General features: G+C 31.9%; 1 protein-coding gene across 3 annotated transcripts; it reads left to right on the top strand.

The window, feature by feature from the left end:
* Window positions 1-1,800: 1,800 nt before the first annotated feature.
* LOC106753016 lies at window positions 1,801-10,430 on the top strand. Of its 3 annotated transcripts, none has more exons than XM_014634798.2 (12): window positions 1,806-2,199; window positions 2,821-3,072; window positions 3,178-3,273; window positions 3,522-3,705; window positions 3,850-3,918; window positions 3,999-4,099; window positions 4,292-4,384; window positions 5,927-5,998; window positions 6,276-6,395; window positions 6,477-6,527; window positions 9,418-9,606; window positions 9,970-10,430. In XM_014634798.2, exons 1-12 carry the CDS (start codon window positions 1,864-1,866, stop codon window positions 10,135-10,137), a joined length of 1,731 nt encoding a protein of 576 aa, XP_014490284.1. In that variant the 5' UTR covers window positions 1,806-1,863; the 3' UTR covers window positions 10,138-10,430. The 3 variants fall into 3 exon arrangements, with proteins under 3 accessions (XP_022633064.1, XP_014490284.1, XP_014490283.1); XM_014634797.2 differs by having other exon boundaries at window positions 3,835-3,918; XM_022777343.1 differs by lacking the exon at window positions 9,970-10,430 and having other exon boundaries at window positions 1,801-2,199; window positions 3,835-3,918; window positions 9,382-9,467.
* The last annotated feature ends 3,035 nt before the right edge of the window (window positions 10,431-13,465 follow it).

Here is a 13,465-nt window from a genome sequence, read left to right as displayed (position 1 = left end):
TTGAAACCATACACTGAAGGAGTTCCTCCATGGAACCCATGTTCACAACTTTGAAACCATTAATGTCATTTCACCTTTACATTGAATCCATTTTGAAATCGTATACATATATCCATACACTTTCACATTTGAATATCAACATATATCATCACTTATCATGCATCAAAGTACCATAAGCAACCCAACAAGTCATAAAAAATCACATGAAATCATTCCTTGTACGTTAATACACAAGAGTAGTCCAAGTAGAACCACTAAACAACACAAAACCCCCTTTAACTCATACTAGAAAAGTAAAACATCTTTGAAACCCTCACCAACAACTTTGGAAGGATCCAAAACCCCCCAAAATAACCTAAAGAACGTCCAAAACGGACATCTAGAACCCTGAAAACTCCCAAAAAATGTTGCAATGCAGGCAAGCGGCGCCCAACGCCATGACAGTAGCAAAAACACATCGAATTAGACCTTGGAGACCCTACTCGCAACTTCTAAAGACCTCTAGGATTCCCCAGAACTTGAGAAAACTTAGAGAACCTTGTTGTCACTTAATTTGACACTTGAAAACTCATTTTTCACTTCTACAAGCTACCCAATTTCAATTTTATACCTTTAAACTTCCAAATCAATTTATAGCCTGCATAAACCAATCCAAATATACTTGTTAGGACTCTCTAAAACCTCATATTTGTCCAAGATACATTACTTCTCATTTTCACCCCTAAAAGCCTCTAAAATGGGCTAAAATCTTAACCTATGAAGTCATTTACCATTTCCTAACAGATTTTACTGGTTTAAGCACTTAGACAAGTCCTAATAGGTGTGATAACATACCTCTAACCTTCCAAAATAGGGCAGCACACTTACCTTAACATTTCACTACTCAACACTCTCTTTTTACACCAAAAACACTTGAAAACAACCCCTATATACCACCCTTTTTAATTCACACTGTTTGTAACCATCAAACCCATCTAAAAAGTTTCAAATTACCTCATGACAGTACCAAAATAGTTCTCATAACATTCTCATACCTATTTCTAAATTTCACTACCTTAAACCCCTCATTTTAAGCTAAAAATCTAAGTAACTTGATTAATACTCTCAGCCACTTGAATTCTGTTTCAAATAATAAAATACCTTATCACACACATTTAAAACAGTATACAACAACAATCATATCATCATACCAACTACAATAACACCATATCATCAAAACACCAATTTAACATACGTCAAATTTACCCAAACTCACCAATTTTTACTAAAATGCCTAAAATTTATAAAATTACTAAATTTACTCTACAAACACAATTTAAGACAAGCTTGGAGATTACCTTAATGGCAGCGTGTCAATCGTTACAAGTTCGTAGGTTCTTCATCCCTAATTGTTATCTTCATATTGAACAGTTGATCTGCTGCTCTGCCTCCTTCAACTTTGCTTTCTTCAACTTTCTCTCACGAATTCTAATTTCGCATTTCTCAATAGAAGGAATTGCCTTTAATTTTTTTCCCAATTTACTCTCAATTTTTTAATTTAAAATTTACAAAATACACATTAATCATGTATAAACTGTAATATCATTTAAAATAATTCATTGATCATACTACGAAATCCAAACTTAAACGGACATTTCTCTAATTTGATAAAAGACCTCTAATTATTTCAATTTTAATTGATAAATCGAAAAAAAAAAAACTTATTTGTGATAAATAAGAAGATTAAACCAAATAAAAATATACTCACTTTTTTATTATTAAATTAAAAGAAAGTAAAAGTAAAAAAATTTATTGTCGTGTCTCCCGTCTCAATTGTACCATACCCTGAAACCAGGAACAGCCATTTGGGAACTCAATTCTTAGATGCTTCTCCGTTTCTCCCGTCCTGCTCTCCACACCATGGAGCGTGCCGTCACGTGCGTCACTCAGCTCCCTCATTTCTCTCCCGCATTCAACAGCGCCATCTCTAGTCGCGTCTCTCTGTTCTTGAAATCCCCGCGTTTTGGCTTCAGTTTTCATGCGCTCACTCAGTGCCGGACCGAAGGTAGGCACCGCCTTGTGGCAGGAGTTCGCTCCGAAAGCAAGGAATATCGGAAGGTGAGGCGAAGAGCGTCCAAGAACAAAGAGAAGGAGAAAGAGTTGCAACTCCGCGTGGAAATTTGCCTCGAAGAAGATTTGCCTGACGATCCCGAAATCTTGGTGCTCATTACCAAGCCCAATATTTACTTTGTTAGAGAGTTTTAAGAAAAGAAAATAACAATTTGTTTTTGAAAATAACCAATATCAAAACACTCTTAGTTTAATTAGTTTTGATTACTGATAATTTTATTTCACCCCTTCGGATTTTTTTGTTCTAAAAGTATTCATGCAGAATTCTATCATGGTTTCTGATTATGTTTTACTTGTTCTTTTGGCTCTGTTGTGAAACTCTATGGATATGGTTTTTCAGCTTTTAGGTCTTCCTTTGAGAAGTACTAGAGAGTAACAAAGGAATGAACTATACGAAATATAACTAATATATGAAGTTTGAAATAAAATAGCAACATACATGATTACTTTTACTAAATAATGGTTGAAAGTTTATAAATTTGACTTAGTATGGTAGGACCCGTTAAAAGTAATACTAGAGATGCTTTTAGAAGGTTACAACACACCTCAATGAAACACTTGCATAAGTACTTACATGATAATTTCAAATAAATTCCATATAAACTCTTACAATCATATCCTATAGAACTTTTGTTAATCTGAAAAAAAGAGATATTTCTATGTTGTGCATTATACATTCTTATGTGATCTCTTTGCTTTTACTGGGTACAGAGCATTGCAGAATTGCTTCGGCTAAATGTTCCAATGGCAATGAAACTGGCTTTTGATGGTTTGAAAGGTTCCGGTTATAAAACTCGAGACACTGCTATAAGTGATGTTGGTGGGTTTGATAGTGTTGAGTTATCGATACTTCTTTGCAATGATGAGTTTATTCGAAAACTTAATAAGGAATGGAGAGATGAAGACCATGCCACAGATGTTCTCTCAATGTCAAGTCATATACCTGAGCTCAAGATTCCTATTGTAAGAATTCAATTAGCTGATTATAAGTTGCATTGGGTGTTGTTGACAATAAATAAAATTAAAACATACATTTTGGATGCTAACTACGTGATGAATTGTTTGCAGCTCATGTTGGGTGATATTGTAATTTCTGTTGAGACAGCTGCAAGACAAGCAGAGGAAAGAGGACATACTCTTCTTGATGAGATCCGAATCCTTATGGTTGGTTTCATAATATTCTGACTATTTCCTGTATGGTACTGAACTTTATTGTGTTGGATTATGGTAGTGTTCTTGGCTATCAGCATAAGTGGAAAGTAATCTGGAGTTTCATTCACTTCTCAGTGTGGGTGTGTAGTTCAAACATATAATACAATTAACTTGTTGGAATTTTATCTTCTAATACTATGTCTATGTTGTGTGAACTGAAAGATGAACTTGAGAATATCAATTACTTCATCTTTTTGCAGGTTCATGGCTTGTTACATCTTTTGGGATTTGATCATGAAATAAGTGAAGAGGCTGAAGTAGAAATGGAGAGAGAGGAGGAAATCCTTCTGAAGAGTCTTGATTGGAAAGGAAAAGGGCTAATAAAGAGTGCATGTGATGCTGAAACAAATTCAAATTTAAATTTTCATCAAAACAGTTCAGATGGTAATTGTATTTTTTACTAGTATACCTCAGCAATCCTCATGCATAATTTATTGGCTTTATTATACCTTTCCCTCTAATTCAAATAAGTATTTATTTGCATAAAATGTATATGGGGACATAATCTTATAGATGAATTGTCAAAAGACAGGAAGAAAGAAGGAAGTCTTAGATTTTACAAACCAAAGTTCAGATATATCTTCTGTGACATGGATGGTATGATTGCAGTGAAGATACACTTTAGATATTCTTTCAAATTTCGTCTGGATTTAAACTGACTTCTGTATTGTACAAAGGAACATTGTTGAACAGCAAAAGTCAAATTTCTTCTACAACTGTCAATGCTTTGAGAGAGGCATCATCAAGAGGGGTGAAAATTGTGATAGCTACCGGAAAAGTAAGATTACTATATCCATGATTTGTCAGGGTAGCATGCTAATATAGATTATTTTTTCTATATTGGATAATGGAGATCATTTCTTGGTTTCTGGTAATCTATGTATAGCTTGGTATATTTTTATTATTTAAGCATAGACATTCATATGGTTGAAAATTTTTCTGATCATTGCTTTTGAAATTTGGGAAATAGGCTCGTCCAGCTGTGATAGACATTTTTAAAACGGTTGATTTAGCTGGAAAAGATGGCATTGTTTCAGAATTTTCTCCTGGGGTTTTCTTACAGGTAATCTTTCCGTAATTTTTTAATGTTCACAATGCTTCTTGATTTAGCAAGTCTCTCTTTATCTGTAGCTGAAAGTATTATTTAGTTATAATCTCTTGTCTTACATATTCATACGTTTTATTTGTGTATCACAATTAACTGACTTGAAACATCTAGTTGATATTCTCTATCATAATTGATTGTAAATAGTTTTGCTACCTTAACTCGCAGAAGAGATTACCAAAATGTTCTCTAACATCTGTCCAGCTCGTTAATTCTGCCCATTTTCTGAAGACATTAGCAATTTGTTTTCCAACCGCACCTGAGATTGTCACGTGTATAATTTATTTTATTCTTGGTGAGGGCTTTTGTGAACACATGTAGTAATTATTCCAGTCCAAGGCTCCCGTTAATCATTTAACATTTATTGACAACAAACCTTTGTTGCTTTAAAAATTGTGGCATAGTTGTTGAGTACAATTTCACATTTAAAAGAAATTACAATGAGAAGATAATGGATCCGCACATATTCCTATGTAACATTCGCCACAGAACAATAGTCTACTTCAAAATTGGATCAGTGTAATAATGTAATAGATAGCAGATTACGGGGCCGCCAAAAATCCATTATTTAAATCTGGTAGTTGATATTCTGGCATATGGAAGAGGCATGATAGATTCTATATATGGTTCTATGACCTAGATTTACTATTCTCCGTCATAAATAAGGTTTCGTCCATATATAAAGCAAGGAGTAGAAAGAAACATAATTTGTATGCTAATTGTGTAATGTACATCGCGGATGTCCCTTGTCATCATCTTTATTCAATTAGAAATAGACATTTAGCTGAAACTGTGTATTTCTGAGGCAATATAGGTGTGTTATTTATATTGAAAAATGAAATTAATACAGTAAATGGAAATTCTGAAAAAAAATAAAGATATGATATGAGAAAACATAAAAACACTTTTAATAATATGTATATAATTTATATATTCGTTATCCCAAAATATTATAAAAGATAGTTTTGATCAAGAAAGTGAAATTTATGTCAAGCAAACTTCATAAAAATGACTTTGTAAAATGAGGTTTGTACCATTTATGTACTATATTTTGGTCATATCTTTAGTCTATGTGAGATCTCCAATATTAATTATTTAATTAGAAAACATGACGGTCTTTAGAATAACCAGAGTAACAAGTAAACTTTTAGTTGTACTTAAGGCAGTTTGATGTTTTAACTATAGAACATGGCAGTCATTTAGATGTAGTGAACTCATTTACGCATGGATATTTCACTTCAAAGTTGTTTGTACTATATTGCTTTTTCGATGGAAGCTCAAGTTCTATCCACCAAAAGTATATCACCAGTGATTTTAGAGTCCCACAGGAATTCAAAAAACATGGCCTAAATTGATAAACGCAGTAAAGTGATGGATTTAGCACTAGATTATTTAATTGAATAACACCATGAAGTATCTGACTCTAACTTTGTACACAACTTTTCCTTTTTCATATATTTTTTTTTTCTATGCCTTATATTCCTAACCACATTATTACAGGGTTTGCTTGTTTATGGCAGACAAGGTCAGGAAATATTTAGGAGCAACTTAGATCCAAATGTCTGTAAAGAGGTAACATTTTCTGCTTATGTAACTCAGTGACCAACTTATATTTCTCGGACTAAGTTTTTCAAGTTTCTCATTTTTCTTCTTTTACCCAAATGAGGAAAAGAAAACAATTTTTATCAGCCCACTTTCATTTGTCTGTGAAATCACTTCTTATGCCAATTTTCTACATAACACTTCGATTGAGGATTCTAATCTTCAAATATAAATATCTGATTACGGATTCAGTACTTTCATTCTTGTTACTGTATTTAAGAAATGATTTTGTTTCTAAAACATACAGGCATGTCTTTACTCTTTGGAGAGTAAGGTACCCCTTATTGCATTTTGTGAAGGGCGGTGCTTAACCCTATTTCATGATCCGCTTGTTGATTCACTGCATACAATATACCATGAACCAAAGGTATCTCGTTTGTGGATTTTTATATACTTTATCCTATTCTATTTTTCCATTTACTGTGTCTTACCTGGAAATACTTCACAGGCTGAGGTCATGCCTTCTGTTGAACATCTATTGGCTTCTGCTGAGATTCAGGTATTCACTAGCGCAAACCCTTGCTCTCTAGTTTCATCTTCTGATTAATGTATTCATGGATGGTGAATCATGGCATTCTTAACACTTCATCATACGAAGCTAATAGAGGAGGAAAGGTGTAAAAGATATGATTTGATCTTAGTAATTAGAGAAATATGTACAATTGATAATCAGGGATATTCTCCATTATTAGCTATAGTTAGGATTTTCTATATAATACTTCGAATAATTGTAAAGAAATGATTTACATATGTGATTAAATACACAGTATAAAAACAAAGAAACCTTTTATGGTTATTTGAGCCAAAAGAAAGTTGAGGAAGAGGGTGACTTTGTTCAATATCCCAGACTTTAATTTGAAAGCCATTTGCAAGAGTAACAAAAGGCAGGGAGTTCAAAAAGGTAAAGAAGGAAAAATAAGATTGGTTACCAGTTATGTGATTTGAGGCACCGGAATCAAGTATTTAAGGTCCAAGGGAGGAGGGCTAAGAAAACAAAAGGATATAGGATTACCGGACTGAGCCATAATGAAATAGGTGATTACAAGACCTTTCTGGCAAGATTTTCAGACAGTTTTGGAGTAAGTGGAAGGGGATCCAGTTCTACAAAAGATCAGGAAAGATTTGGAGGCAGATGCAGGCTCACACACTCTGTTTACCTTGGAACATGATTGCCTACACTACAAAGGGCTATTAGTCTTATCCTCTACTTCATTCTGGATTCCTAAGTTGGAGAGAAGGACGAATCAACAGTAAGGAGAACCAATGCAGCAGGTTCTCATTGAATGGCAGGAAGGGGGACCAGAGGCAACCATGTGGGAGGATGTGGTGACCATACGTTAGAAGAGAAGGTGATTAAAAATAAAACATAGGTTGTTAGTTGTTAGGTGGTTTGGGTTGTTGTAAGTCTCCTTAGTGGGAAGACTATATATAGGAGGGGTGTTGTCATTTAGAGGGGACATTTTTGTATTAGACGAGGCTGGACAGGATTACTAGCATCCTGTGCGAAGGGAAACATTCTCCTTTTGTGGTTTTCGTGTACTTTGCTTGTGTTGGAATAATAAGATTGTTTTCCAGTTCTGAGATTGTCAATACTGGGGTTTGTGGGTGGAAACTCTGAATGTTTTCAACTTCTTGTCACCAAGAAACCTAACAGTTACAAATCTTGTCTGGTGACTATGGGTTGTACTGATCTTTGGCCTGGATTATGGTCTTTACAAGACAAACTTGAACTATGTAAGAAAGTAAAGGATTATTTTATTGATAATAATCACTTTAATTATATTTTCATAATCTCTATTTGTAATAATCAAAGCTTTTTGAAGAGGAAATAAAAATATGCTGAAATGAATAGGAAGATTCTAAAGATATTTTTTCCCATTTATTATGGAATATTTTATTTTAATGATATGCTATTTACAACATTTTCTACCAAGTTGGTAAATGAATATTGTTAGATTTGTTGGCAGACCCATTTTGTTTTATTTTAATTTGTAAATGCATAGCTCTATGTGCTCAATACACATCAAGGATTCAACCTATGCTCTCTCTCCATGTGATCAAGTCACTCTCCCAGTTGTGAGCCAAAGTGAGTTGTCTTCTTTGAAAGCTAATGTTTGCGAGGTTGAGTTAGACATTAACTCACTTACTAGTGTGGTATTAGAGCCTATTCTAATGAAGTTTATTAAGCCTATTGTGCTACCTATTATCAGACACCCACAAATATCTATTCTCATGCATGAGATTTACATGTCTCAGCATATGGAAGAGTGTTGGAGATTTTACATTAATTAAAGATAAGACCAAATTATAGCCGGGATAATTCTTACCTTACAAGCCTATGTTTGAGGTTGGTTGAAACTCTTTTCGTAATAAAAAAAGATATTAAAAATTGAAGAAATATCCAAATCTAGGAAACCATTTATGAAAACTAAAGCCTTCCAAATGAAGAATCCAAAGAACCTTGAATTAGTCAATAGTATCTACTGAAAAAAGTTATGTCCAGAATAGTAGACAAATGTCAAATTAGTTAAAAATATGGTGTTAGAAGTGGACTTTAAGCCTAACTCAATCCCACAAAACCGGCTTATAGGGTGAGGTTTGCACCCACTTATACACACTGAATTGACTTTATTTCTAGTCGATGTGAGACTTCCAACACACCCCTCTCATGCCGAGGTATATACATCTCGAGCGTGAGATTAGACATTTAATGGGTGGTCCGATAGCGGTCCGATAGCGGGTGGAACAACATGTCCAATGACAACAGATATCACTAGGATAGGCCCTAACCATGACTTTGATACCATGTTAAAAGCGGACTTTAAGCATAACTCAATCCCATAAAACCGGCTTGTAGTCGATGTGGGACTTCCAACACACCCCTCTCTCGCCGAGGTATATATATCTCGAACGTGTGATTAGACATTTAATGGGTGGTCCGATAGTAGCCCGATAGCGGGTGGAACAACATGCCCAATGACAACAGATATCGCTAGGATAGACCCTAACCATGGTTCTGATACCATGTTAGAAGTGGACTTTAAACCTAATTCAATCCAACAAAACCGACTTGTAGGGTGAGGTTTGCATTCACATATATACACTGAATTGGTCTTATTTCTAGTCGATGTGAGACTTCTAACATACAACATTAAAACATTTATGAAAAATAAAGTTCAATTTATTACTAATGACAATAAGAGGTACAAAATACAGACAATAAGTCATGTGAAAGCACTTTGAAGATATAATAAAGCAATGAATGTGTAATTAAGAATGTGTTATGAGTAGCCTATCCCATCTAGTAAGAAATGACTTGGTGGTTGTTGCTCACGTTCACTTTTCACATGTAGATGTTGCTGACATTTAGATTTTGATTCTACCTACAGAAAATGATTTTCTTAGACACGGCGGAGAAGGTGGCTGAGACCTTGCGACCATACTGGTCAGATGCAACGAAAGGTCGTGCCACTGTTGTTCAAGCTGTGCCTGACATGCTGGAAATTGTACCGTTGGGAACATCAAAAGGGAATGGAGTAAAAGTGCTGCTCGATCATTTGGGGGTTACTGCTAAGGAGGTATCCCAAATATGAGTTCTGTAATGTTGATTGTATTGTCTATGCAGACTCTCATAGTAACACTGTTCACTCACATATATGGAAAGGGTGGTAATATTCTAGTTAAAACAAGTAGTAGTTGAATGACGTCGCATAACATTTTTCCCGATCTAATTTAATTAAAACTGTTAGATTCTAGCCAAAATTTTCATGAAAGGTTTAGCAGTTTCATTTGGCTTAGAGTGCCACACATCTTTGGAATTTTATTTATCATCCATTGAGTCGAGTGTACAAAACATTTACTGATGATTTGAGGGGCCAATCTTACAATTTATTTGTGCGTATTGTCTGGCTTTATATTTGCCCCAATTTTATTTAACACAGATAATGGCTATTGGTGATGGGGAAAATGACATGGAGATGCTTGATCTGGCCTCTCTAGGCATCGCACTTAGTAACGGATCAGAAAAGACCAAAGCTGTGGCTAACGTGATTGGTTTAAGCAATGATGAAGATGGTGTAGCAGATGCCATCTATCGATATGCATTCTAAGCCCTGATTATTTATTTTTTCCCATTTATTTTCTTTCACAAAATTGTTGAAGTTGAGGAAAGTATACGATGTCATTGTTTATCTCAATCATTACAATAATTTGCACTAATATTTCTTTATTAAGGTTTCACAGGGTTGATGCCCAAAGTATGTTATCTTTGCTTACTCTTGTAGAATAGGATTTATGAAGGAAAATCCAGTCTGTTAATGTGAATAATTTAATGAATCTTATTTGGGTTATGTGAATTTGCCGTGGAAATAATAATCTGTGTGGGTCGTGGCATTTTTGTTGAGTTTCCGAGGCCATTAAACTACTGCTGTTGGATGTTCCGAATCTTTGTTTAAGTACTTTTTAGCTTTTTACTGCCACTAATATCATTCTACATTCTAGCTTTTGTAATGATGTTACCTTGCCATTATTTACAATTGAAACTAGTACATTTCAATATTAAGGATATGTTTGGAATGAAGTTTAAATTTATTATTGTTAATTAAAAATAATTAACTTAATCATCTTTAATGGTGATTTTTTATTATCTTGTAATGTTTAACTAGGTTTCTAGAATTTTCGGTGTCATTTGACTTTTATACTGCAGTTACTCGGACTAAAGATAACTATCAAAGAAGGAAATTTAATTTGATTGATACAACTAATTGATTTTGGTAGGAATAATGATGATAAGTTAAAAGGAGGGATTGTTTTTGAATGCTATATAGCTAAGAATTGTTGTTTAGAAATTGTTCTTATGAATAGGTTTTGCATGTTAAGTAGCATGTTGCGTTTTGAACTAAATTTACAAGAAATAACTAATGAAAGAGATTATGTGAACTAAATAATATAAAAATACATTTGATTTAATTGAATCGGGTCCCTTAATAATTGTTTGATTTAAAATATTTAATTTTTAAAAGTGAAATTAATTTAAAATATATTTAGAGTTGCTTTGGATCATTCTTTAATGTTAAAACAATCATAAATTGTTTTGAACTTATACATGAATTTTGTAATACAAAATAAATTTAGGTTTATATTTAAAACGTGATGAGATATTAAATTTAGGATGATATGTTTTGTGGCTAATTATGTAAAAAATATTGGTTCTTCATATCAATGATATTATATATATATATATATATATATATATATATATATATATATATATAATATTGGTGATGTTAATTGTTAGTATTTGTTAATGGGAGAATTGAACCTATAATCTTTCTCACTCATTTTTTCAAATTCATCAAACCAAAATTATATCTCCCAAATGTTAGTTGAGATAGTTGAACTCACAACTTCTCTTATTCTTCCTTCCAACTTTACCACTAAACTAACTTTATACTTTCAATTGAACTAATTATAATAAGTTAGATGGGATTGTTTAATTTCAGTACCTATCACCATATGTTAAATCTATATATTGTATGTATTAAGTACAAACATTATTAAGTACAAACATTGTATACGTTAAGCCTATATAAGGTATGTATTAAATGCAAACATTGTATTTAACATAAATATCCAAAATTTACTAAATATATAAATAATGTATATTAATATATTATGTGATAAGAAGTTTAAAAGAAGTTTTATTGTACATTTTGAAATAATTATATTTGTAATTCATCACATTTTATATCGTAATGATAACACCATAAACTTTTATTCAGGTATATTTGTTGGAAATTTAAGTATGAGTTTAAGTCCCACATTGAATAAAAATGAGAAAGTTGAACATTATATAAGGATGAAAATCTACAAACTTATTTTCTTAATGTTTTGGATTGGAGGTGATGTCAATCCTTTATGTGTGAGTTAAATTCATATCTCATTGGTGTTGTATTTCTCTAATGATATTATTTCGAAAGACCTCATTAATGGTATCAAAGTCGATAGCTAATCTTGGTGACCAATTAAGATGAATCCCAATATTGAAAGTTTTCTAGACTAAAGGTAAGACAAATGTGCTTCGTTATGATGAATAACGGTACAAGAATAAGTACTTGTGGTTTTGAAGGATAAGTTCCAATACTAAAGGACTTACACTGGAGGGAGAGATTCTTGAGAATCCAAATAAGAGTATAAATCTTACAAAGAGTAAAATTTTTTTTACGTCTAACATGAAATATTTTGTTACAAATTAATAAAAATTGGAATTGATTTGACTCTATTAAAATATTATGACTTTCCACCACTAAAATACACAACATATGTCTCAAGATTGAGATAATTTGAATATATTCAAACAACTCGCAATCCTTGCATAATATTACGATCATGTCACCTTCACATCTAGATCTTTTATCTCAAAGTACTATCCAAACTAAACTAACTTTCCTCACCTATCAAGACTTGTTTATTGAAGCTTAAGTTTCCAACTCCCTTACTATAATGAAAGCTAAATTTATACAGTTAATATTTTTATTAATTATCTAATCATATCTTTATAATCTCAAACTAACAAAGATTCATCTCTCTTATATGTGAGACTCCTATTTTCTATGAATGTAAAACTTTTTCAAAACTCACTCCATGATATAAGTAAGGAAAAACTTACTTAAACAAATATGATTTGATATTTCTCTATTTCATCAAGATTACTAAGGCGGATTCTTATCTACAAAATATAAGTAAATTCTATATAAGTCTATAAAGAAAGAAAAGAGAGTAAAAAGAAAAAGCTTTTAGATAAATGATAATTTTTATAAAATAAAATTTTAATAATTATTTTTGTCTATTTAAAAGTTTTTTTAATTAAATAATAAAATGTGTTCATATTTCATTTCAATTATGCCATTTCAACTCTTGAATAATATATTAGCTCCTTACATTTTTTATTGCATTTTGAAATATTTAGTACATGAGAAAATAGGAATATAAGACAAAGATAAATCTATAAAAAAAATATTGGTAAATTTTATATATAAAGAAAACATTTAATCACTTTATAAGTATAAATCAATAAATAATTACCTACTTTTCATGTTTTGATCAAATACATAAATATGTTCTGTTATATTTTGTAAATAAAAATAATTAATTTATATAAAATTATAATTCGAAGAACAATAAGTGGCAATAAGATTTAATATATTATAATAATTTATCGCACTTTATGTTTATTCAATACAATAAAGAATGTTATGTATTATATAAGGAAAACATGTAATTAATTTCTATACAAGTATAATTAGTGCACAATAAAAGACACTATTACTAAGCTTAGTTACATTTTTATTTATTAAATATAATTATTAATATTATAGAAGAAAAATAATTAATTTATATATAAGTATTATCAATGTAAAACAAATAAAAATAAACTCG

The sequence above is a fragment of the Vigna radiata genome, unplaced genomic scaffold (assembly GCF_000741045.1).
Source record: "Vigna radiata var. radiata cultivar VC1973A unplaced genomic scaffold, Vradiata_ver6 scaffold_122, whole genome shotgun sequence".
Classification (NCBI taxonomy): Eukaryota; Viridiplantae; Streptophyta; class Magnoliopsida; order Fabales; family Fabaceae; genus Vigna; species Vigna radiata.
This window is presented reverse-complemented; position numbering and strand designations above follow the sequence as displayed.